The sequence below is a fragment of the Pelophylax lessonae genome (genome assembly GCF_965119305.1).
Source record: "Pelophylax lessonae genome assembly, chromosome: 1".
Lineage (NCBI taxonomy): Eukaryota > Metazoa > Chordata > Amphibia > Anura > Ranidae > Pelophylax > Pelophylax lessonae.
Window position 1 is genome coordinate 237,134,826 of NC_138768.1, and position 27,047 is coordinate 237,161,872.

At 41.7% G+C, this 27,047-nt stretch overlaps 1 protein-coding gene across 1 annotated transcript in view; it reads right to left on the bottom strand.

Annotated features, from left to right (window-relative positions):
* Nucleotides 1-27,047, bottom strand: part of NCOR2 (nuclear receptor corepressor 2) — a 737,979-nt gene that overhangs the window by 242,795 nt on the left and 468,137 nt on the right. The window contains exon 16 of the mRNA XM_082255577.1: nucleotides 20,775-20,944. Coding sequence (XP_082111703.1) covers nucleotides 20,775-20,944 — 170 coding nt within the window. The remainder of the gene's footprint in view (nucleotides 1-20,774; nucleotides 20,945-27,047) is intronic.

Consider the following 27,047-nt stretch of genomic DNA (forward strand, 5'->3'; position numbering starts at 1 on the left):
TCTCGTGGAACGCAAGCTGGCCAGCGATCCCGGAAGTGGACGCATGATACGTTCCTATGTGGTTAATCTAAACTCTGTCATTTCTATCTACATTTGTGAGTAGTTCTTTTTGCCTATATAATGTAATAAAAGTCGTTACGGGCTTCACTATGCCTGGCTCCCCCTCTTTAGGACCATTAGCAAAGTTTGGAGGCTCGTCTGGTGGGATACAGATCCATCCATTCCCAGGATTGTTTTGGAGAGTTACTGCTTCTTGAGGCTTGATTACTCTTTAGCATCTGGTGAGTGGATCCCCAAAAGGGGCAGTTTGGAGCACTTATATCACTGCGTGGAGCACATCAAGCACTTTCTGTCCAGCACTTTATACAAATATTTTAATAAACTCATAATTTTGGACTGCACTTTACTTTGCACTAATTCACTTTAGCACCAAAGTATTTTTGATTATTGCATTTTTACATATCTTTTATATATATTACTTTTATCACCAAGTGCACTTTATATTGTTTATCATTGAAGGATTGTATTTATTTATTTTTCCTGTTAGCGCTGTTTTATAATATTTCATTCTATCTTGGTCTTTTACCTAAGTGGGCAGCAGCTTCAGGTAGCACTATTTTATATAATATAATTTTTAGCGCGGGTTTAAGTTTACGTTTACACATGAATAATGCATAAGTCACTGTAAAGAATACAACAAAAAATGACCCTCTCTTCCCAATAGAAATCCCCCTCCCAGGCTAGACCCCCTCTCTTCAGCCTAACCCCCAGCACAGCTTCCTTCCCAGTCCAGAATCCGGTTCCAGACTAACCCCAGTACAGACCCCCCCAATATAACCCATAGTACCCCCCCCCCACATGACTAACCAATTAGTGCAGACTGTCTTCAGCACAGACGCCCCTTCAGAGAAATCCCCCCTTCCTAATTGGCATTTCAAGGTGACGCTGCAACAACCGTGTTTTAGCATAGGGTTTAGACCTCACCTCTTACTACGCAACTGATCCAACACTTGAGATGGGGCAAGCAGGATGAGAAAATCAGGCTCCATTACATTGCTCAGTGCTATGAGGAGTCTATGAGGAGGGTATACTCATTACAAACCGATTGTAGTCTCCTTTAGGTTTACCAACTATGTTCCAGTGTTTGAATATATACTATATGAATTATTTGGGAAAACCCCATACACTACACAGTTGTTTGTAATTTTAAAAGACTGAACAGAGTGTGTACAAACATATCCAATCCCAATATAATATATTGCAATTGACAGTCCTAATATGTGGCTTATTTATATTTTTTCATACCTTTCCGTCAGAAAACCAGTGTCCTTGTAACTCTCTGTGAACTGAACTGAAATTTCAAACAATGGTAAAAGGCTTCCCAGCTATATTCTGTAAACTGCAGATCACCTAACCTCGTGTAATGGAGATAAGGGGAGTAGGAGGTGCTTGTAGTCCAAATTAGTAGAGAAGCCTAAGGTGACAATGCTGCTCCCCAATAGATACAGTGCAGCCAGTGAGCATTGTCACCTAAAGTGTTACTGGAAAAGATCACCAAATAATGTAGCCACCAAATCTAAGGGCTAGTTAGATTCAATATTTAAAATGTTTGATTTTGGGATTATACAGTATATGCTTTAATTGTGGCCTGCTTAACAGTACAAACTTAAATTTACTTCCTGTCGTGTTTTTTTTGCTTGCCATTCTGCTTCAAACATAACATTTTAGGTTGATTATAGTCCCCATTTCTGCAATTCTTCCTCAAATTCACTGGTTGTAATAGGTTTCTAGTTTTAAAATAAAGAATGATCATGCCCTCTAACCATTAATTCTATTACTTTTATTTGGAAAAATCCACTTCACAGTACAGCAACTACGTGCCATGAATAAAACAGCAAAGGCTGGCATTAAACCTTATGCTTTATAAACATGAATGCTACAGACGTCACTTCATATTATTAAAGAAAAGCAGCTTTTTTTTCCAAAAGGTGAGATAGCCACATGTAACAAACAGGGATCATTGGTTAAAATGTAACGGTCTGTTCACAATGTGAATGTCTCCACTTCTGCAGCACGCACATGCAGCACAGAGGAACAAAGGTCACACGGATACCAAGCAAACCATCTGCAATTAGGCAAACGGCTCTCTACCAGCCTACAAGAAGAATTCTACTTAACTCATTGATGAGCGGAAAGGTTCTTCCTCCTAAAATGCCTGCAAAGTGTATCGGAGTAAAACTGAGCTCACCAATTACACAGATTGCAAACTTTTAATATTCAGATTGTGGCTGCATCTGAACATTTTGTCTAAGTGCTTTCATCACAATTAATGATGATGGATTAGGCTTCCGTGACAGCTATTAGAGAAATAGCCTCTGTTACATTGTACCAAGTGTTTGATTATGTATCGCTTCGCTGGAACCAAGCCATTTCTGCTGTAAGATTTTACAGTAAATGAAAATTATCTTATCAGTCTTTACTGTTACAGACAAAAGGAGAAGTCTCTGTTCTTGAGCAAGCAATTCAGACTGGGCTGGTAAGAACTCTGCATTAGAGCAATTCAAGGGGAATTCCAGGTGCCAGTAAATCATCTTGTAGTCAATTTTTTTTAAGTGTATGTAAAACCTAAAGCCTGGTACACACTGAGTTTTTTGGGTTCAAAGAAAAAAAATGTCAGCTCCGGGCGGAGCTGCATTACTAATGATCCAACGTTAGTACAGCGATCTCCCCCCCAATGAGCTGTTGTGTTCTGACATTCTCCCCCCCCCGCCAGAACATTCCCAGCGCTGACTGGGAGCCGGTCGGCTGCTGGTCCAGCCTCCACACACATGGCCGACGTTGCCCACTCTGTGTGTACGGAGCTTAACAATGATCTTCTCATATGTGCCTTCTCTTAGTTTGCTAAACATACCACTAAGAGCCGGTTCACACTGAGGCGATCCGACTTTGGGGGGCGACCTGTGAAGTCGCTTGCACCGCAACTTCGGCATGACTTGCAGGGACTTCACATAATGGAAGTCTATGCAAGTCGCTCCCAGGTCGCCCCAAAGTAGTACAGGAGCCTTTTTCTAAGTCGGAGCGACTTGTGTCGCTCCTATTAGAACGGGTCCTGTACTACTCAATGGACCGCGACCGACCGCGACTTGTCAGGCTGAAAAGTCGCCTGACAAGCGCGCTAGTCTGAATGGGCTCTAAAGTCCTTTGACAAGTGAAAATTAATAAATAACCAGTGGATCCTGCTAGAAATCCAGTGAGCCCCTAGCTTTCTGTAGTACGTCGACACTGAAATCTCAAACAAAGTTATCATCTCTCAACAACTCTTTCTATGGACTACCGAAACCTTCCCCACATGGTATTAAAGCAGAACTTTACCCATAATTAGATAAAAAATAATGTTCTTTAGCAAGGAACATATGATTCTACATTAATAATTATGCTACCAAAATAGTGCCCTGTAAATTGCCTACAGCATTGCTCCTGTTTCTTCTTGCTGGAGGCTGCCATTTTGCTGAAGCCAAAAGCTGTAAATCATAAAGCAAAACTAAACCCATCGATTTACTGGTTTCAAAGAACAGTTTGATTTGCTTGTGTCCTTAACCAAACTGTCAAACCATCAAATGGCTGGTGTCCTAACTGATCACATGTGCAGCGCCATGGCAGTTGCAGTTTAAACAGAAGTAGCTTCCTTGGCTGTAAAGGATAGGAAGGTTTAATTCCGCTTTAAGATTGGCGACTGAGCATGTGCAGAGCAGGGTGAGACAATGTATTATCGGATTTTAAACATTATAGGCACTTATTTTTAATATTTTACATAGCTATACCTGCAAAAAGGGCCAGCCTGAAGTGATCTAGCAGGACTTAATTATCTGACTACTTCTTCCGCTTTAAAGAGGAAGTAAATAGATGTTTTTTTTTTTGACCTGCAAAGTAAACGCATAACATGCTAGTATGCATCGCATACTAGCACATTATGTGAAACTTACCTGCAAAACGAAGCCACTGCTGTAGGCCACATCAATCTTCACCCGTCTTCCTTCTGGGTCCGCGGACTGGCTACTGACTGGCGAGAGCCGCCTGACATCACGGGTGGATGACGTCATCAGCTGCATATACAGTAAATATCTCCAAAATGGTGTACGTTTAGGAGACATTTACAGTACCTATAGGTAAGCCTTATTATAGGATTACCTAGAAGTACAAACAATAGATAGAAGTTTACTTCCTCTTTAACCAAGGAGAAAAGGAGGCATAGTTCAAAATTTCTAACACATTTCTAGTCCATGAACGACAATGCCATAAATACAGTACAGTGAGTGAGCACTGTCAACCTAGGACATGAAGTGTGTAACTGGCAGGATCACCAGACGAAAATAAAAGAAGCCTGAAACAAAAATAATAATAATAATACAGCCACCATATAAAAAGGACAGGTAAGCTGCAATATATTACATTTTTTTTTTTTTTTTTGGTTTAGACATACTTTTATACATTGCTCAAAAAAATTAAAACAGATCAGATCTCAATGGGGAAAATCTCATGCTGGATAACTATGGACTGGGTAATGTGATAGGAACGAAAGGGGATGCCACATCGTATGATGGAAATGAAAATGATCAACCTAAAAAGGGCTGAAATCTAAGGCCCCCCCGAAAATCCAAGTGGAAAAATGATACAGCAGTCCAGGCATTGTCATGCACCAGGATAAACCCAGGACCCACTGCACCAGCATAGGGTCTGACATTAGGTCCAAGGATTTCATGCCGATACCCAATGACAGTCAGGGTGCAATTGTCTAGCCTTTAGAGGTCTGTGCATCTCTCCATGGATATGCCTCCCCAGACCATCCTTGACCCACCACCAAACTGGTCATTCTGAACAACATTACAGGCAGCATAACATTCTCTATGGCTTCTCCAGACCCTTTCACATGTGCTCAGAAAGAACCTGCTCATCTGTGAAAAGCACAGGGCACCAGTAGCGGATCTGCAAATTCTAGTGTTCCAATGGTAAATTCCAATCGAGCACCACGGTGTCGGGCAGTGAGCAGAGGGCACACTAGAAGAAGTTGGCCCTCAGGTTACCATCATGAAGTCTGTTTCTGATTGTTTGGTCAAAGCGGCCTGCTGGAGGTCATTTTGTAGGACTCTGGCAGTGCTCATCTTGTTCCTTCTTGCACAAAGAAGCAGATGCCGGTCCTGCTGATGGGTTAAAGACCTTCTATGGCTCTGTTCAGCTCCCCTAGAGTAACTGCCTCTCTCCTGGAATCTCCTGCATGCTCTTGAGATTGTGGTGGGAGACACATCAAACCTTTTGGCAAAGGCACGTATTGATGTGCCATCCTGGAGGAGTTGGATTGCCTGTGCAACTTCTATAGAGTCCAGGTATCACCTCATGTTACCAGTAGTGACACTGACCCTAGCCAAATGCAAAAATAGTGAATAACAGTCAGAAAAGGGGAGTAGGGATAAACATGTCAGTGGCCTCCACTTGTAAAACCATTCCTTTTTTAGAGGTCCTATCATGGTTGTCCATCTTGCGCACATGATGCTAATTTCATTAACACCAAAGCAGCGGAAACTGATTAACAACCCCCTCTGTTACCTAAATGACCAGATCAATATCCGAGGAGTTTAATTGACTCGATGCTATACTCTAATTAAAAAGTGTTTTTTTTTTATATTTTTGAGCAGTGTATTTTGAAGACAAGAAAAAATATATCAAGCAATGCAAAGACACAGAGGCTGCATTTACACTTGAGCGTAGCGTTTTTGCGCGTTTTTACAGCGATTTTTACCGCGATTTTTAGGCGTTTTTTCAGGCATTTTTGGAGGCAGGCATTGACATCTATCAAAAACGCTGGTAATCAGCCCAAAAAGAAGCTCATGTCCTTTTTTCAGCTACAGGCATTTTGCTTCAGGCGTTAAAACGCTCAGATGTGAACAGGGGCCATTTAAATGAATGGGGTTTTACTTGTTGGGCGTTTTGGAACATTTTTGAGCGTTTTTGGAGCTGAAAAACGCTCAAAAACGCCCAGGTGTGAATGGAGCCTGAATATGGCTACTTTTTCTACTGTAATTCACGCAAGTAAAGTACATGCGTTTATATATATTTATGCAATCCAATGAGTTTATATATTGAATTTTTTTAACAAAGCATGTATACAGAATAAGGAAAGTAGAAATGGCTGGGTGAAAGACTTTGGAATCCAATTTTACAGTTTCCAGCAGATACATTGTAATAGCCCTCCAAATATATTTTTTGTCCTGTCCCATTATAAATCCCATCTTTTCTGGGCATGAATGGGGATTGAAACATTCTGTTTTCATTGGAGAAAGGAAGGGAGGACAGAGACTGTTGTTCCCCCCAAAAAAGTTTCTCAAAAAATGGGGAAAGGGGGGGGGGGGGACAAGGTTGTTGGACTGGAGATTCTGCCATAAAACGCACATGCTTGGTACATAAATGGAGTTGAGATCTGAGAAATCAGCCCTGACCAGCTGTTCCCAGCACATGTGATTCTGAGCCCTGTTGAACTGCTCAGAGCAGAACTTTGGCATTCAGTGCTGGAGGATATAACTGCCAGGAATAAATTGAACAGAAAAACATGTGTGCTTATTTTTTCAACCCCTTTTGGAGCTGAATACTGCAACACTGTCCAGAATCAGTACCTATGCCCTAAAAGAGACATCATTGTCTATGCCCTTGAAATACATTGTTCCCAAGTACCCCAGTGTCAGCTCTACCTTCTGTCGCAAAATTCTCCAACTTAACCACATCACTGTCCACTAAATTCCACATATTTTACAATGCCATCCTTTCTATGGTATGTTGTCTGTGGACACTTACCTGTGGCTGAATTAGGGTTCTATGTATGCTCTGAGTGGGACATAATCCTCTGCCAAGCCTCTCTCCCTTTCACCCCTCAGCAGCCTTCCCTCTCCTTTTCTACTGTAGATTTCTCCTTGCACTCACAATCATCTTTACCTATGGATCCCAACTATGCTTTAGACCCACCTAAACTGTTCTGCCAATGGTCATTTTTCACAACATGCTTACCCACCTTTTTTAAACAGCAGACCATGATCATCTTCTTTCTGCCTCCCGTTACTTTCCTTGGCACTTGATCAGCTCAAGCTCTATTCCATTTTTTTTACTTCCATGCTCAGCTGCTTGCTCTTGCTGTCTCAATTTTCCATGGTCGGCTGTTTCTTTTCCATCCACCCCCTGCTATGACCAGTTTCCACTCTGTCTTCTCTATTCCTTCTACTACACAAGTTGCCATTCTGCCTCCTCTTTACCTTCCTCCAACCCTTACATTCTGCCTTATTTAGCTCCTTTTATCTGTTTTCTTTACCCCTCAGCTCCACATTAATGTATGCTTTTCTTTGCCCAGGGTCAGATTTAATGAGAAGGTACAAATGACCAAGTAATGAGTCCTGCTAAAATATTGGGCAGTAACGCATATGAGTGTGTTCTGTTAGAAGAGAGGAAAATCGAAAAACATTAACAAAACTCCAGGCAAACTTTTTATTTGCCCACACTGCATGGGTAAACTGCTCGTTTTTGTGTAGGGGGGAGGTGAGTGGAGATATACTAACCTAATCTGCTGTTCCTCCGAGTGCAAGGTCGGTCCATGCCGCTCCTGCCCCCAGCATGCTATTGGTCTTGTGAATAGACCGTTCCTGACGTCATCACGCCCTTAGACTGGCTCTGGACATGAGAAAGGCAGGAACAGTCCACGGCTGGATGTGGGTAATCGCTGTTTTCCAGAAGCTTTTCCTTGTGCCTCTGGACAAAATAAGCAGTTAAAGCGTTTGTTACCTCAACACTTAACATTCCTGATATGTGCCTGGTGTACTATGTACTTGTATGAGAAAGTGCCCTGTTCTTTTTTTATTCCTTCCTCTGTGTGAAATCCCTGGTGTTCCTGCCAATCCCCTTGATTTCCTTTTAAAATTGACCACACTAAGCAGGAGAGCACACCCTGGTCAGTTCTCTAGCTATGTTGGAAACTCAGTGTACTCTCCTCCAATGATCAGACTTGTCCTCCCACTGCATTGGGAAGATCGGTATACTGCTGCTGCTCCCCCCCCCAGCTCTTATGTGGCTGAGAAGAGAGGGAATGTGATCACTTTTAAAAAAAGGGAAAAAAGAGATTTATAATTTTTTTTTTTTTCTATTTAAAAATGCTTTGCCTTTCATTTCTATTTTAAACTGAACAAGTGGTTTTACAAGGTTTACAATCACTTTAACCGGTGAAAAGTTTGCCCGGAGTTCTTCTTTAACCGCTTGCCGACCGGCGCACGACTATTTACTGCGGCGGTAGTACTACGTCGCTAGCCTGTGAGGGTCTAGGGAGCGAGCGCACGCCCCCGGAGGCACGCTCCCACGCGGTCACGGACCCCCCCACGCGTGTGACCGGCGGACCCGACGTCCGCCGGTCACTCGGCGATCGTCAGTGCAGAGGGAGAAAGGCAGGTGGCTGATGTAAACAAGCCGCCTGTCATTCTCCCCTGTGTAGAAACAGTGATCATACGGTTCTACTATGTAGGACCGTTGATCACTGTTCCTGCTCCTCAAGCCACAGCCAATCACAGTTAGAATCATGCCCCTAGGGACACACACCACCCCTCCCTCTCAAAAAAAGTTAACCCCTTCACTGCCAGTGTAATTTTACAGTAACAGTGCATATGTATAGCACTGATTACTGTAGAAATGTCACTGGTAACCCCAAAAGTGTCAAAAATGTCAGTCAAGGGTCCTATCTGTCCACCGCAGTGTCGCAGTACCGCAAAAAAAAAAATCGCAGATCGCCGCCATTACGCGTTAAAAAAAAACAACAAAAATGACAAAAATCTTTCCCTTTGTTAGTAAACGCGATAACTTTTGCGCAAACCAATCAAAATACGCTTTTTGCGGTTTTTTTTACCAAACATATGTAGCATAAAACAAATTGGCCGAAAATGTTAAAAAAATTTGATTTTTACATTTTTTTGGGGGAATTTCATATAAAAAATGTGAAAAATATTGTTATTTTTGCAAAATTTACGCTCTTTTTTTGTTTATAGAGCATGATCAAAAAATCGCACAGGTGATCAAATACCACCAAAAGAAAGCTCTGTTTGTGGGAAAAAAAAGGACGTCAAATTCATTTAGGTACAGCGTTGCACGACCGCACAATTGTCTGTTAAAGTCACGCAGCGCCGAATCGCAAAATAGCCCCTGGTCAGGAAGGGGGTAAAATCTTCCGGGGCTTAAGTGGTTAAGAGAAACATAACAAAATTCATGAACAGGCACACATTTGCTAGTTTGAAGAATGAGGTCATTGTAGAACAAATGTAAATGATAGTAGCAGGCCGACACAGAAAAAAAAGTCATGCTTACTTCTCAACCATAAGTGCTGTACTAGTTGCCTAGGCGTCCAAGTTATTCACATACATATTGGCATGATCTGAATGCCAGAATATCTTTCTTTAAAGCTGGCACAAAAGTGTATAAAAAACAAACTTCTCTTTGGGGGACATTTATTACCACTTTTGAAAGGCAAAGCAATGCTAAAAAGGAACAGAGAAATGCATTGTGCCACAGATTTGTTACAAGGTTACAACCCAAGTCATACATGGCACCTTTGGCTGCTCTCAAGTAGCACTTGTGATTGCATTATCTCTGATTTAGACCACTTCTTAATTATGCATCTGTTTAGAGTGGAATTCTGTTTCATCGTCAGTAATAAATCCGTCTTTGAATTTAGAAAACTATTGCACTTGGTTGTCCAGGAACACGGCCACACAGGTCTGTAAACCTGTCACAGAGACTTTGCTGAAGGAGACACAGCCGGATTTGCAATTGTGTTGGTAATTTGCTCGATAAAGGTCTTCTAGTTTCTTCCTTTTAGGCCTGTTGCATATACAAAAGGAAGCGCTTTCTTCTGTTTATTAAGTGCAAAAAAACGACTGCTGATTTTGGTAGAAAATTAGAGCTTTCCTCGGTCTTCTACCGGTGTTATCAGAAAGGCTATTTAGCCCGCTGAGTTTCTATCAAGGACTATAAAATTATTAGCACTCGTGTTGTCGAGATCTGAGAATATGAGCAGTTAAAGTGGTTCTAAAGCCTAAAGGTTTTTTCACCTTAAAGCAGAGTTTCACCCAAAAGTGGAAGCTCCGCTTATCTGCCTCCTTCCTACCCTTTAGTGCCACATTGGGCACCTTTCAAGGGGAGGGGGGGGGGGAACAGGTACCTGGTTTTGACTGGTACTCGTTTACCACTTCCAGATGATCTCACCGCGAGGTCACCCAGAAGTGGTACCTGGTTTTGACTGGTACCCATTACCACTTCTGGATGATCAACCGCGAGATCAACCAGAAGTTCGGCCCCTCTCCTCCTTTTCCTGCCTCCGGGCCATTCACAAAGCGCAGCACACTTCCCAGTAGGGACTGGCTGTTAAGCTGCAAGGCTTTACTGCCAGTTTCCCTTACAGCCAATGGTGGTGGCAGCACCCAAGAGCCGATAGAAACATTGGCTGGGGAGCCCACATCGCTGAATTCCAAGACAGGTAAGGGTCCTAATATTAAAAGTCAGCAGCTACAGTATTTGTAGCTGCTGACATTTAATATTTTTGTGTGTGGGGGAGGGGTCTGGAGCTCTTCTTTAATGCATTCTCTGCATTAAAGAAGAACCTGTAAAAACCTTTTGTGTAACAGAAATATCCCCCCACCCCTCCACTTACCATTGGCTCCCAATGCTGTTAATCAAATTCTGTGATGAGTAGTGTGTGTGGGGGGGGGGGGATGGGGGCAAGGCTGTGCAACCCAGTCTGTGTCATTAGACGGTGTCAATAGACACAGAAAGGGCGGCTTGGGAGCAAGCCCACTTGGGCCCCCTATAGGAATAGGCTTCCTATGGGGGCACACTCACTAAAGAGTAGTAGCCAGGAGTGGGGGACCCCAGAATAAGAGGATTGGTGCTGCTCTGTGCAAAACCATGTACATGTTAATTATTGTTATTTATTTTTTTTTAAATAACCTTTAATATAATATTAAGTCGTTTCGAACTGGGAGAGCTTAACCACAGAAATGCTGTGTGCTGTCAACCTTCGAAAGGGCTTAGGAGCAGCGTTAATTTTGGCAGCAAATTCCAATTTAGTTTTAGTTATAGTCTTTTGACTAAAATGCCATTTTAGTTTTAGTCGTATTTTAGTCGTCTGAATTGATATAGTTTTAGTCATATTTTAGTCGACTACAAAGCGAATAGGTTTAGGTTAATTGTAATATGTAAAGATAGGTTAATTGTAATGCATTATTTAAAGATTTCTGTAGAATTTCCAAACGAATTCTATACTCCTGGAGTAAAAATGTAATAATATGTTAATATTTATGGTATTAAGGTTTGAACACGCACTACAGACACAGATTTAGCCATTGTGATATAGAACATTTTTATAAATAAAACCAAGCAAAAATATTGCTTTTTGACAAACAGAAGTGCAACTTTAAAATAAAATTAAAAAAAAAAACTGTAAACTCTTTGGCTGTAATGTCATTGCACATATTATATATTACCAACACTAAATATTAAGAAAAAATATAAGAAAAGCCTTTTTTCTTTTCTCTTTCAGCAGCGTAGTAGATGCCCCTTAATTATGCTTATGCAGTGGAGCAATACAGGTTTAAACTTTAATGTGCTATTATTACAGGCTCTGGATGGAATTGTGTTGCCGATTTAGAAATGGCCAGCAGAGGAGTGTTAATTTTGATGTCAATTTTCAATTTAGTTTTAATTATAGTCTTCTGAATAAAATTCTATTTTAGTATTAGTCGTAATTTAGTCAACTAAAATTGTGTTAATTTAGTTGACAAAAACATTTTAGTCGACAAAATTAACACTGCTTAGGAGATGAGTGCATTTCTGATAAATCAACAGGTACTTTATATACTTGCAGGGCCTCTAAAAGGATAAAATATGTGAAAACGAGCATCTTGCAAATACGAACTGTATATATATATTTATTTAATTACAGGAAATTCCTGCAGACAGGCAAAGTGAATAAATAATTTGATGCTTGGATCCTGCAAAGAACAGGAAGACTTACACAAAGGACAAGTAAGAATGCTGATGGCTTTTGTATTTATACACTTATTTAGCCTTAAATTCAGCTTTAAGCCTGTTCCTTCATGCATGTTTATGCCTGTGAAGAAGATTAGGATGACATCTCCGGTGTCGACGTATACTAGCGGAAAACAACAGCATTTGGCAAAGAAAACCCAACTCCGTCAGTTGATTCTTCCCCTGAGATTGGAGAGCCAATCTTTAGTCCAATTAAATATTAATTCAAAAAAATCTCTAAAGTGTATCTGTGCCCTCTCATATGTTTACTCATACATACATGCAAACAAAATGTGACGGGTTGGGACAAATGATGTTTTTTGGGCCCAAAACATTCAGACTGTCCCTGACAGATAATGCCATGTGTTAAGCATATCCCTGACAGTGTGCACCTTGTGCTTAGCGTAGGCAGGGTCCCCCATGTGTCTATAAGGTCTTGGAGTGCATTGTGTGGACTACAAAGTTAAATAAGTGTGCAACTAGTGTGTTTAACCTCCCTGGCGGTCTGATTATGTCCAGATTTCTGTGCTAAAAGCGGTACATTCTTTTGCATGGAAATCTTTTGTTTTACATTTTAAAACTCACCTTCCCCTGCGATTCCCCGCTGTCCTCCCCCGCTGTGTGCTTGGCCAATGCCGGCACCTGACTTCCGGTTCCCTTCCCTGTGACGCAGGGAGTTGGAACCGGCGGCAATTTAAAAAATGTAAATACACTAAATGACATGATACAAAGTTGAGATCCTAAACGGATTACACTGTATCATGCCATTTCACCACAGGATTTCACCTGGTGACTTTTCCAGTGCTTTGTGCCTGGAAAATAGAGAACGACCATGGCGTCCAAAAAAAGCATTCTTTTTGTGCAAAATCGCTTTTAGACGAACTGGAAAACAGCGACAGTGAAACTGAGTTACTTGAGGAACTGAGCAATAGCGATTCGTGGGAAAATTCGTCATCAGGTACGGAAAGTGACGACAGCGACAATTCTGATGTCTCTTTCTGGCACTTCAATCCGTTGGAAACTCTGAAGACTCATTTGATATACTTCCCAAATTCCACAAGCTATGTGCCAGAAAGAGACATCAGAACTGTTGCTGTCGTCACTTTCCGTACCTGATGACAAATTTTCCCACGAATCGCTATCGCTCAGTTCTTCAAGTAACTCAGTTTCGCTGTCGCTGTTTTCCAGTTCGTCTAAAAGCCCTTTTGCGCAAAAAGAATGCTTTTTGGACGCCATGGTCGTTCAAAATTTTCCAGGCACAAAGCAATGGAAAAGCACAGGCAGGGCACTGGAAAAGTCATCAGGTGCAATCCTGTGCTGAAATGGCATGATACAGTGTAATCCGTTAGGATCACAGCTTTGTATCATGTCATTTGTGTATTTACACTTTTGAATTTGCCGCCAGTTCCACCCCCCTGAATCGCAACGAACGCAGGGAAGGGAACCGGAAGGCAAGTCAGCAATCAGCCGTGCACACAGCGTGGAGAGAGTTTGAGGACGCCGGGGGATCGCAGGGAAGGTGAGTAATATTATGGGGTATTCCCAAGTGTGGCTCAGGGTTACCGCTTTTGGTACTGAAAAAACACTCGGGAATACCACCAGGAGGGTTAATGTAACTAATCTACACAAGAATTATTTTCTATGGCTAACGTGGGACTAACTTACACTAGTTTACCAAAAGTATTGGGACACCTGCCTTTACACCCACATGAATTTTAATGGCATCCCAGTCTTAGTCCGTAGGGTTCAATATTGAGTTGGCCCACCCTTTGCAGCTAGCAAAGTCCATAGAGACATGGATGAGCGAGTTTGGAGTGGAGGAACTTGACTGGCCTGCACTGAGTCCTGACCTCAACCCGATAGAACACCTTTGGGATGAATTATAGCGGAGACTGCGAGCCAGGCCTTCTCTCCAACATCAGTGGCTGACCTCACATATGCAATTCTGGAAGAATGGTCAAACATTCCCATAGACACACTCCTAAACCTTGTGGATAGCCTTCCCAGAAGAGTTGAAGCTGCATGTAAAGGCAGGCGTCCCACTACTTTTGGTAATATAGTATATGTGAGGACATAAGCTGCAGTACGTGTTAGGGCTTTTTCACACGGGCGGTCCGATCAGATCCGCCTGTCAGTTTTTTAGGCGGATCTGATCGGATGCCCCATTCAGCCCTATGGAGCAGCGAATGTCAGCGGTGACATGTCTGCTGACACCCGCTGCCATCCGCATCCGATCCTATCCATGAAATCCGGACGGATGGAAACCCTATTTTCCATCCGTCCTGGGGATCGGATCGGATGAGAGCGGACAGGTGGTCCGCTCTCATCCGATTCCCCATAGAGAGCAGCGGAGCTGTCATCCGCCGGCTCAGCGGGGATCGCGGATCGATCCCCGCTGAGCAGCACGGATCAGCATATGGAGGCGGACCGTGTGAAAGAGCCCTTAGGTTTCAGTGCTGAGAACTCTGTATTGGTAGTATCTGAAGCAGAGTTTTTGGCACCATAACAAGTGACTGACCTCTTTGAACTCTTAAAAAAATCTTACTAATAAAAATCTGGGACACACAAAAGACTACACTTAAAGTGACTTGTTTCTTTACCTATGCAGGATCATGTGGTACATATTCGATATGGTGTAATGGCAGCTCAAACTAACTGGTGAAATGGTTTAAAATCAATTAAAAAAAAGCCAGAAAGAACCTAAATGCAAGAAAAACAAGCTTAATCCTCAACACTTAGGAAGCCATTTCACGTGCCCCTACTTTTAACTTCTGTAACGTAGGATTACAGAAGAAAGGAATGTATGAAACTTCACAAATACATCTGAGCATGTGATAATCAGTATTGTCTTTAACAAAAAATGGATAGCATGGTCCCTCCTGTGGCTGACCGGGGGAAATACAAGACACTCTAGCACATACTGCCAGTGTAAACTACCACCAAAACCAGCTGAAAGAGGTGGATAATTCTGGTAAATTAAAAACCATTACATGTTCGTAAGGTGGACAGGAGCACAGCTGAAGGCAATGAACTAATGGACAGATTTACTAAGGCCCCTTTCACACGGGCTTATCGATCGGGTCCACTTGTCAGTTTTTCAGGCGGACCTGATCGGACGCTCCATGCAGTCCTATGGGGCAGCAGATGTCAGAGGTGACATGTCCGCTGACCCCCCCCCTGCTATCCGATGCTGTCTGTGATGGTAACCCTATTTTCCATCCATCTGGAGGATCGGATTGGATGGGATCAGATGAAAACTGACAGGCGATCTCCCATAGAGGACAGCAGGGCTCTGACAGGTCCGTCTCAGCACAGAGAGCGGAGATGCACCTGTCATCCGCCTGGTCAGTGGGGATCTGCAGATCGATCCCCTGCTGAGCAGAAGTTAGTCTGCTGGGCAGAAAGCCAGTGTGAAAGGGGCCTAAGCGGTAAGAAACCAGACTTATGCCCTGTATACACTATGAGAAAATCAGGCGAATGATCAGCAAGTTTCCCTCAATGTTTCACAGCAAGTCAGAACCGAGGATAGAAATAATGTACGAAAATGTTTGTATGGCAAAGATTTTTTTTTGTTATTTGTTGTTTCTGATCATGCACAGATTTTCGTATCTGATATTTCTTGCACAAAAATTGTACGAAAACAGTACACATTAAATGAAAATCGTTTGTTCTGTTCCCGTACGAGAAAAAATTTTGGAGTTAGTCCCTCATTTTTGTTTGGAGGATCGGAATGGGCTGTCAAAGTTCTGTACACACTATCAGAAAATCGTACGATTGTTTCTCAGATGAAAATGTTTGCCTTATTTTTAGTGTGTACGGGGCATTAGGCCAGCCAGATATGGGTCGAATTTCTAAATCGTTTTCTTTCGAAAATCTTAAAGAATTTTTGTTCGAATTTCGCACTATTAGAGGGCTGCAGCAACGGCCGATTTCCATGCGGTCATTGATTATGAGTGATTGGGCATCTTGAAATTTTTTTTCAAAACAAACAATTTTCTAATCAGTGATGGGAGAATCGTGCGAGAAATATAATCGAAAAGAAATGCGCACGTGCGCAAGAAAAGAAAATCCCCTGAAAGAAAAGCAGATTACCAGTTACGAAAATTATTTTCTGTAGCAACAGGAGATGAAAATGAAAGCTTGGGTGGTCGAGTTTCGAAATTAATGGTGGCACCTTAGGATCACAAAACACACAAATTTTCTGATTTTGGAAAGAGAATTTGTTTGAAATTCGACCCATGTATTAGCCTACTGGATTAGCATTTCGTTCGGGTGACAATCTTATCCTCCTTGGAATTAAATCAAACAAAAGGAGCTTGATTTACTAAAGGAACTTATAGTGTGCACTGCAACTGCACTTCAAGAGCATTTGCTCCAGATCGGAGGTAAAGCTCTGAAATGAGGGGAAGCTCTGCTGGTTTCTAACATCCAAGTATGAACAAGCAAAAATGCTGTTTTTTATTTTCCTTGCATGTGATTGAGTATTCTTTGCAAAGTGAAGCTTTACCTTATTTACTAAGCTCTGAGCAACAGCACAGTTTATTTGCCTTTAGGATCCATTCTCGTATTTACGTCCCAGATCGCGGGCAAAATTTGCGGTGACTCTGGCCGTGATCCTGAATCATTGCAAATCGTGAGACACCCGTGCGATTCCCGTGACTTGCAATGGCACCCCAAACATGGCACAATTTTGCCGCGATTGTCATCCAACGAATCGCGGTAAAATCGTGCAAACAGACTCGTGGGACACCTGTCGCCCAAAAAATGTAAAAGAACTACTTCTTCTACAATCGCAGCAAAATTGCACAGTGTTTGGGGTGCCATTGCAAGTCACAGGAATCCCACGGCTTCCCGCGATTTGCAATGATTCGGGATCTCAGGCAGAATCGAGTAAATCAATCCCAGTATACAATGCAACTGTGAATTTAAAAGGCTAAACAATGCAAACATACACTTTTTAACAAATATTTGACAGTCCTCTCATCGAGTAAACCATTTGCAAGATTGGGCTCTGTATTGCCAGAAAACAACACAGGTCAGCAACGCTAGGCAGATGTCTTACGCAAAAAAATGAAATGCCACTCCTACCATGTATGGCCCTGGCATTTGGAAAAGGGTGGTGTGGTGATCTAAAGTCTGTGTAGGGGTAGACAGTCAATTGGGAAAACTAACAGGGATCTGGTAATTTTTTATTTATTTTTTTTAATTAAACAACAAACACAATATACTTACCAATTCTATTAAACAGAGGGGCCCCAATCCTCCACTGATGCTCCTGACTCCTCCTCTTCTCGGTGTGCCACCATAGGAAGCTGCTTCCTATGGTGGCACACCTGTGGGCTTGATCCCAAGCCACGCTGCCTGCGTCCATACAGACAGTGCAGCTCGGCTCCTTTGTCACAGGATTTTGACTGACAGCAGCAGGACTCAGGTAAGTATAAGAAGGGGGGGCGACACTAATACCTAAACATCTTTACCCTAATGCAGAAAATGCATTAAGGTAAATAATGTTTAGGCTTTGAAACCACTTTAAGCTAGATTTAAACTAAAATTGTGATTTATGTTCCAAAATAGAGCTTGTTTGTGAATAGCTTGCAATATGCAGGTACACGAAGGTAGGCATACTTTTACATTCTGTATGATGGCTCTCCTTTCAAAGTACTGTAACCGTGCTTTAGTGTCCTTCTGTCGCTCGGCGCAAATTTGGTTGCCTAACAACAACAACAGACTCTTTACGGTTACGTTCACATGTTAGCGTAGTGGATCGCGGGCAGAATCACCACGATTCTGCCCGCGATCCGGAAATCATTGCAAATCGCGGGACGCCTGTGCGTTGCCGTTGATTTGCAATGGCACCCCAAACGCTGTGCGATGTTGCCCCGATTTCCGACCTAAATTGTGCAAACAAAATCGCTGGTTGCATGACGCCCAAAAAAGGTACAAGAGCTTCTTTGGGGCGTCATGCGACCCGCAATTTTGTTTGCGCGATGTTACCGCGATTCGGCAGGCGGAAATCGCAGCAACAATCGCACAGCGTCTGGGGTGCCATTGCAAATCAACGGCAAAGCACAGGTGTCCCGTAATTTGCAATGATTTCCGGATCCGGTCCACTACGCTAACATGTGAACGTAGCCTTCAGGTCTTACCCTGTCATCTCAGCATTTGTTCTATTGTCATACTGCGTAAATGCAGCATCTAAAAATCCTAATATGAAATACTTCATATTATGTAACAGCTACAATGTAAAGCTATGAGAATGATATAAACATAATAATGCAAAATGCACGGTAATCAAAAATACACTATTCTATTTAAGACAGACAAAGCACAATCTTTATACAATTTTGAAGTTAAAGTTACAGCACTGATCCTAAGGCTGGCTTCGCATATGTGCCAATTGGATGCAGTTTTCCCCACCGCCAATTCGCATGACCAGCTCTCAATGAAGCTGATTCACACATGTCCGAGGCAGCCGCTGTGCGGTTTCCAAAAGGGTCCTGTGGGTTTTTGGGTCCAGTTCAGGTGTGAATTCAGGCAAAAATCGCACCTGAACCGGTGAACAGAAACGCACCGGACCCCAGGCTGGAAACTGCAGGCCACACATAGGTGATTCCGGCCTAAATCAAGTCATCTGGTCCTCCCAGCAGTGCCTGTGTACAGTTGGAGGAACCTGAAAACTTGTTTCTAAAGATTATGCAATGCCTTCTGCCAGCCTTTTCTATTAACTCAATGGCAAAAAAGTTGCAAGTTCAAGGGAGCAATAGCGATGCTTGCTAGATTACATTAAACTTTGCTCAAACGTATGTCATTATAAAAGAGAGAGAGGACACATTCCAAAATCAGAACAAAAGATGGAAGCACCTGCATGTCACTGTTCATTTGATATGAAGCACAGCCAAGTATTAAATTCCAACTCTGTTGGCACAGTTTGTACTGTCGACTTCTTATTTGTAGGGTAAACAAAGCAGTTCTAAAGTACAGGGTTCTCGGTACAACTTGCAGTATGTTTTTGTTATTACAGTGAACACAGCACCTCAGACATTCTCAGTTATACAAGGAGACTGATCGCAACATAAATGACCTTTAACCAGAAGGTAGGGCATTATGACACACAATACAGTTACCATCACGTATGTGACATTTTATTAGAATATAAAATTACAAACATAGCAAATCTGTAATTTGAATAAACATTTAAATCTTTTTAAATAAGGGATCTCAATCATATGTTACTTTCCTGGTGCTTTATTTTATATTTTACCGCTGTACTGCTCCGATTTTTACTTAGACTTGCCTACACGACCAGGTCTTGGTTATTTTGAACTGGGGTTATGAATGCTTGGGACATAGTTTTGGGGAAACAACTAATTTAAATAATTGGAAGATAAAGTTTTAGAGTCCGGCACTAGTTTGGATGTGGGTCCTCAGAGACCCAGGAAACCACTCTTCTAGGGTGAAAAGTTGCAAAATGCCACACTAAGATTTACGCTTTTCACTTTTCGCTCTATGCTACCTGATACTTTCAACTCTTTGACAACCCTAGTACTGCTCATCTTTGGGGGAATGTAGTAGTTCAAGGAGCCATGTTGCTTAAAATAGAGCTATAGCCAATCTTTTGTCGTTTTGGATAAACCAAGGGAGGGTTATAACCTCTGTCAGATTTTCTTTGCCATCTGTGTTCCATTCTCCTTCACTTCCTATTCCATAACCAACAGGAAGTGAGAGGAAATTCATGAAAACTAAGGGAATTCCTTAGGGACCCCCAGGTTGCCAGAACTAGTGTCCCCATTGGAAGATTTCCCCTCTATAACTTTTCTGGGGACAACCCAACATTTGGGATTTTCTTTTACTGTCACTTTCAATGATAATGGTAAACCGGACAAAAAGAGAGGGTGAATTTCCTTAATGGGGGCACAGATAGCAATAAATACTGTCAAGCTTTACAATCCCTTCCCACTCTGTCTAAAAGTGAAAATAAAGTTTTTCCTTTAGTCATGCTTTAATGAGAAAGAGATTCTTTGTGTGCTATTTGGCCTCAAGTACCAAAAAGTAAGTTTCTAACATGAATTGGCTTCCCAAAATACTCAGATTATTTGTAGAGGACAGTTGTATTTGTGAGGCCCAATATAATGGCAGTAGAGATGGGGGTCAAGTGCTCCTGGCGGCAAGGTCTAGCAGTCCAATAATTTAATAAGAGCCCATTCAGACTAGCGCGACTTGTCAGGTGACTTGTCAGCCTGACAAGTCGCGGTCCATTGAGTAGTACAGGACCCGTTCTAATAGGAGCGACACAAGTCGCTCCGACTTAGAAAAAGGGTCCTGTACTACTTTGGGGTGACCTGGGAGCGACTTGCATAGACTTCCATTATGTGAAGTCCCTGCAAGTCGCGTCAAATTCGCGATGCACGCGACTTCACAGGTCGCCCCCCCAAAGTCAGATCGCCTCAGTGTGAACCGGCTCTAAACCTTTTATTTATAATATACTCATCTTTTTTAAAGGCTGTTTTAAGTGGAAGCAATTAGAAAAATTCACAAAATATTTTCATAAACTGAAAAAAAAAAAAAGAAAAGCTTTTGCAAAGTTGAAGATTTACTTCAGCTTTTAACAAATGAAAGTAAAGCATACCATTGATGGATCTCGGTTTGCAAATAGAAATTTCTGAATCTTCACCTACCTAAATCATCATTTTTTTGAGGTGTGGCAGCCTCTTCATTGGCTTCATTCGCCATGGATCGAGTGATACGTCCTTTGCGGCGGCCCTGGCTGTTGGCTGTTTTTCTCCCTTTTGATGTCACCGTTTCTTTGTCATCATTCTCTTCCCCAGAAGTGTCCTCAGTTTTTTCCCTAAGAAATCCATTAAATATGATTCATTATTTTTATATTTGTTTATTGAGCTCAAGCAGTTTTATAAAAGTATAAACTTAAATTTATGTTCAGAATTACAGTAGTCACATAAAAAATATCTTTTGGCTGGCGTACAGAAGAATTATACACTTCCTTAAAGTTTTTTTGATTATTAGATGGATATATATCCCTAAGGTGGCTATAGATGAGCAAATGTTTCTTCAAGAACAAGAGTGATTCATTTTCTCATCCTCAAACTCGAATGCCACAAGGATCTGAGGCGATTTTCTTGTGAAAGAAGGGATGCAGAGCAAATGCCGTAAAAGTTGTGTTGCCTTTTTGCCACAGAAAATCATCAGGCCATGTAAATCCAACCTTAGCCAAGAAATTATCTGTTCATCACTTGTGATTAAACGTAAAACAAATAAATCACCAGGACCAGATGGCTTACACCCAGGAGTCCTCAAAGAACTCAGTCAGGTTATAGCTAGACAATTATTCCTAATATTTGTGGACAGCATACGGACAGGAATTGTACCAGCTGATTGGAGAAAAGCCAATGTTGTACCAATATTCAAATAAGGGCAGAGACATATTTCTGGAAACTAAAGGCCAGTCAGCCCAAAATCAATAGTAGGTAAATAGGAGGAAACAGTAGAAGAGGAGGATAAGGGACTATATCTAAGAATTTGCTGATGAACAGTATCCTTCATAGTAAACAGCATGGGTTTATGAAGGGTCATTCCTGCCAGACCAATCTGTTAACATTCTACGAGGAAGTGAGCTGCCATCTAGACAGGGGTAGGCCAGTGGATGTGGTGTATCAGGATTTTTCAAAATCATTTGATACAGTTCCCCATAAATGCTTAATCTACAAGCCAAGGTCTGTAGGCATGGACTATATGGTTTGTTCTTGGATAAAAAAAAATGGTTACAGGGGCGTGTTTATGATAAATAACGTGTACTCAGAATGGTCTAGAGTGGTAAGTGGGATAACCCAAGGCTCTATCTTGGGACCAATTCTGTTTAATTTATTTATAAAGGATACAGAAAATGGTATAAATAGCTCAATCTCAGTTTTTGCAGACGACACAAAAATAAGCAGGCAATAACTTCACATCGGGATACAGAAATTTTACCGAAAGACCTGAATAAAATAATGGGGTGTGCAACTATATAGCAAATTAGATTTAATGTGGAAAAATGTAAACTAATGCATTTGGGAGCTAAAAACAAATGCAACTACAACAGCGGAATCTATTATTGGCTCTCAATCCTGACCTGTATTCTCATGGTCTCATTATAAAGACAGAAACTTGTGTGCTTTTCTTTTCATAGTCTTAGTGTTATTTCCTGTTTCAATACATTTACCGCATTTATTATTTGTTAAAGATACAATGATTCCGATTCCGATTGTTTTGCTTTGTAATAGATGATTGTATTGGACTAAAGTTGATGTTTTGTAATGCTTTTTGCTGTTTCTCATTAAAAAACAAAAAAACAAAAAAAAAAACAAATGCAAACTACTCACTATGGGGAGAACCTCTGGGTCAATCAAGGATAGAGAAAGACCTGGGGGTCCAGTGCAATGTCAAGCCGGCAAAATACTAGCATGCATATAAAAGGGGATATACTCCAGAGATAAAACTATAATCCTACCACTTTATAAAACTCTGGTTTCGCCATATCTGGACTATTCCGTCCAGTTCTGGTCACCAGTCCTGAGAAAGGATGTGCTGGAGCGAATCCATAGAAGGGCAACAAAATTAATAAGGGGACTGGAGGACCTCAATTACAAGGAACAACTACAAGCACTACATTTATTCTCCCTGGAGAAGAGACGCTTGAGAAGAGACATGATAGCAATTTACAAATACCCAGCATAGGAAAAAACTATTCAGTCTCAGGGAGTGTAGGAGAACACGGGGCCACACAATGAGATTGAAGGAGAAGTGGTTTAACTTTAAGCTGCGTAGGGGGTTTTTCACTGTCAGGATGATAAGGATGTGTAACACTCTTCCACAATTGGTGGTGTCAGCGGGGAGTATTATTATTTTTAAAAGACTCTTGGACGTGCATATTCATGAACACAACATACAGGGATATGGAAAATGATTATCGACACTGACACACACATACCTACAAAGGTTGAACTGGATGGACTATTGTCTTTATTCAACCTTACCTACTATGTAACTTTAAGGCCCCAAGAATAAGATCTGCTGAAAGGTCAACATGCATTCTCCTGGGTTTTTTCTTATTTTATATTGTACAATATAAGACGTCCAAGATGTCAATATACAGTGCTGCATATTGCTAGCAGCTGTTGGGAATTGGAGCGTGCTGTGTCTTTTCATATGGCTGGGTATCATCTGGGGCTACGCACAGGGATGGGGGGTAAGTCAGTTTGCTGACACATAAATATGTCTTTACATATCTTATATTACCCTACCTTGGTAAGGTTCCGCTGTATGGTAGTAATCTGGGTATTGGGGAATTTATATACATTCCCCAATTTCCCCAAGGTGGTGGAGTTGTGGTGGTGGAAGCATGGGAACCCTTCATATGTTGGTAGCTAGATTTTTTTACCCAATTTAATGGCTGTCACTGATCCCTGTCCTTTTGACACTATTATTATATGTATCCATAACCGGGCTGCGCCCCCACATGGGGGTAATGTTGAGATTGCATGGTCCTCCTTTGTATTGGCTGAGTTGTTCGGTTGTCTGTGATCGAGTGTCGGCTCTACTGCGGGTGCATGGTTTATGCTGTGCCGCACATGTGCGGTCATTGGAAGTCCTAGCACAATTTTTGATTGGGCAGGCGGTGTCTCTCACCACTAATGGAACTGGTGTGCGTCCGTGCATGCAGACTGCGGGGGGCGGAGATAATAACAGTAGGCCTACATGGTTGTTGTATGGACATCTTTTAATAATCTTAGACATGGTATATTACTGCGCAGGGTGAGGACGTCACATTTTTTGGTGCCAAATCTTGACTATATAATATAGAAGGTTGCATCTGTTTTCTCATTGAAGGTGGACAGGCTGAGGCAGTGAACCATGGGGTAAGGGCACTTGTATGGGCTATCTCTTGCTGGTCTTTCTAGTCTTATTTTGATTTGATCATTGTTGCTATATATTATATTTTACTGTTCTAGGTGGCTTTGAAATCTTGTCCGGATATACAGGGAGTATTGTCTCCATCTGTGGCACATTGTAAGGGGTCTGGTTGGTCCCCTATAGACGACACTGTGATAATACTGGTAAAACTTGCCCCTTTCTTTGGCATATAGCTCCATGCCATAAATTGCTTGCTGCTTGTTGTTATATGGTGTTTAATTACAATCTTTGATATTATAGGTTTACTGCTTTGTTATATGTATGGACATCAAAGTGTCAGATTTCTTCTTTCTGCTTGTTACCTCTTGCACGCCATCCATTGATAATTAAGTGTGATCAACAATGTGGTATATTTATTTATATATACAGCTGCCTTGATAATTGGGTGTTCACCCTTCCTTATCTTTTTTGAAATATAGGGTAGTGCCGGTTTTGCTTCATATGTCACTTCACAGCCTTTTACACACATAAATCCTGTCTGCATGATTCTCTCCCTACAACTTGTTGCAAAGATATTGAGGTCCTGAGGAAGCGACTATGTGAAACGCGTCGACCTCTTAGAATTCTTAGCAAAGACATGTTGGTTATATATGGCGTGTATTATGTTTTTTTTTAATAATTTGTGTATTTTTGTAATAAACATTGTTTTTTTAATTATTATTAGATGTGGCCGTTCTTCTCTTGGTACCAGTAAAGTCCAATATGTTCCAGTTTTGTAGTACATGTTTCACATGGATGAGGTACTTTACACCTAGCCTATTTTTTCTTTAAACACATTCTTTTCTGTTATTTCTGTTCGAGAATAACTTCTGCAAATCAACACCAGCAAGATCCAGCAACAACATCCTTGGTCCTACAGTCGTGTTCAAAATTATTCAACCCCCAATGCTGTAAAGGGTTATAGGGAATTTAGTGTACATTTGTAATTGTATTCAGAATGAAATCCTACAAGGACTTCTTAAAGAACCATATGCAACTAAAATGACATCCATTGGTTTTGTAATACAGTAGTAAATGTTTCTTTTGTGAATTCTTCATTGACACAATTATTCAACCCCTTAAAGACTACCACTCTGAAGAACAGAGGTTCATTGAAGTGTTTTCAATCAGGTATTGAAAACACCTGTGGATGTCAGGGAGCAGCAATAAAGCCTAATAAGCACCAATTAGGCAGCTTTAAAATGACTGATACTCAGCTCCTTCTAGACATTTACTGGTGTGGTTACAAACATGGTGAAGTCAAGAGAATGGTCCAGGAAGACAAGAGAAGAGGTGATTACTCTTCACAGGAAGGGCAATGGCTATAAGAAGATAAGAAGATTGCAAAGATGTTAAACATACCAAGAGACACCATAGGAAGCATCATTCGCAAATTCAAGGCAAAGGGCACTGTTGAAACGCTACCTGGTTGTGACAGAAAGAAGATGCTGACTTCGACTGCTGTGCGCTACCTGAAGCGTAGAGTGGAGAAAAGTCCCCGTGTGACTGCTGAGGAACTGAGAAAAGATTTGTCAGATGTGGGTACTGAAGTTTCTGCTCAGACAATACGGCGCACACTGCGTAATGAAGGCCTCCATGCCAGAACTCCCAGGCGCACCCCCTTGCGGTCTCCAAAAAAGAAGAAGAGTCGACTGCAGTATGCCAAAAGTCATGTGGACAAACCACAGAAGTTTTGGGATAGTGTTCTGTAGACTGATGAAACAAAATTAGAACTGTTTGGGCCCATGGATCAACGCTATTTTTGGAGGAGGAAGATCAAGGCCTATGAAGAAAAGAACACCTTGCCTACTGTGAAGCATGGCGGGGGGTCAATCATGCTTTGGGGCTGTTTTGCTTCTGCAGGTACAGGGAAGCTTCAGCGTGTACAAGGTACCATGAATTCTCTTCAGTACCAGGAGATATTGGATGACAATGTGATGCAGTCCGTCACAAACCTGAGGCTTGGGAGACGTTGGACCTTTCAACAGGACAATGATCCCAAGCATACCTCCAAGTCCACTAGAGCATGGTTGCAGATTAAAGGCTGGAACATTTTGGAGTGGCCATCACAGTCACCAGACTTAAATCCGATTGAGAACCTCTGGTGGGAATTAAAGAAAGCAGTTGCAGTGCACAAGCCTAAGAATGTGACTGAACTGGAGGCTTTTGCCCATGGCGAATGGGCGAAGATACCCGTAGATCGCTGCAAGACACTTGTGTCAAGCTATGCTTCACGTTTAAAAGCTGTTATAACTGTAAAAGGATGTTGTACTAAGTACTAAGATTGGATGTCACTTGGGGGTTGAATAAAACTGATAATGATGTGAGCACAGAAAAGACATTTGTGGTTATTTCATTATAAATGTTATGTTATATTTGTCTGACCTACATGTGCCTCTTTGATTTAATTGTAAGCAGGATGACTGAATGATCAAAATCAATGTCAAACTGGCCAAAACAATCAATTTCAGTGGGGGTTGAATAATTTTGTACACAACTGTAAATGAGATCAGGGAAGTATCCAATTTATTCATTTATCTTGACAGTGGCTAACTTTCCAGCCTCACAGCACTGGGGTCTAGGTGAAAATCCCAAAAAAGGACATTTAAGTATGGAGTTTTTATGGGAGCTTCTGATTGTTTACATGGGATTTCTCTGCATATTTTGATTTCCTCCCAAAAAAGATGCTTGTAGGTTTAAGCAGCATTTTTTCAACCAGAGTGCCCAGGCACCCTGGGGTGCCTTCAGGTGTCTTCACGGATGCCCTTGGCAAAATACCTAGAAATTGCCCAAAAATTGTATACAAGCCAGGGGTCAAGTCTGCCTATTAGTTACATAAAGCCACAAGCTTTATTGTGCACCATTACAACTCTCCAGCTGCCATTGTCCTAAGAACCAATGACATCATCTGTTGATAAGAAGGATGTTGGGCACTTGCACAGCATCCTTTTTCACCTTTCCCTGGCCCCTCTCCATCAGCTCTGGGGTCACATTAATTGAGT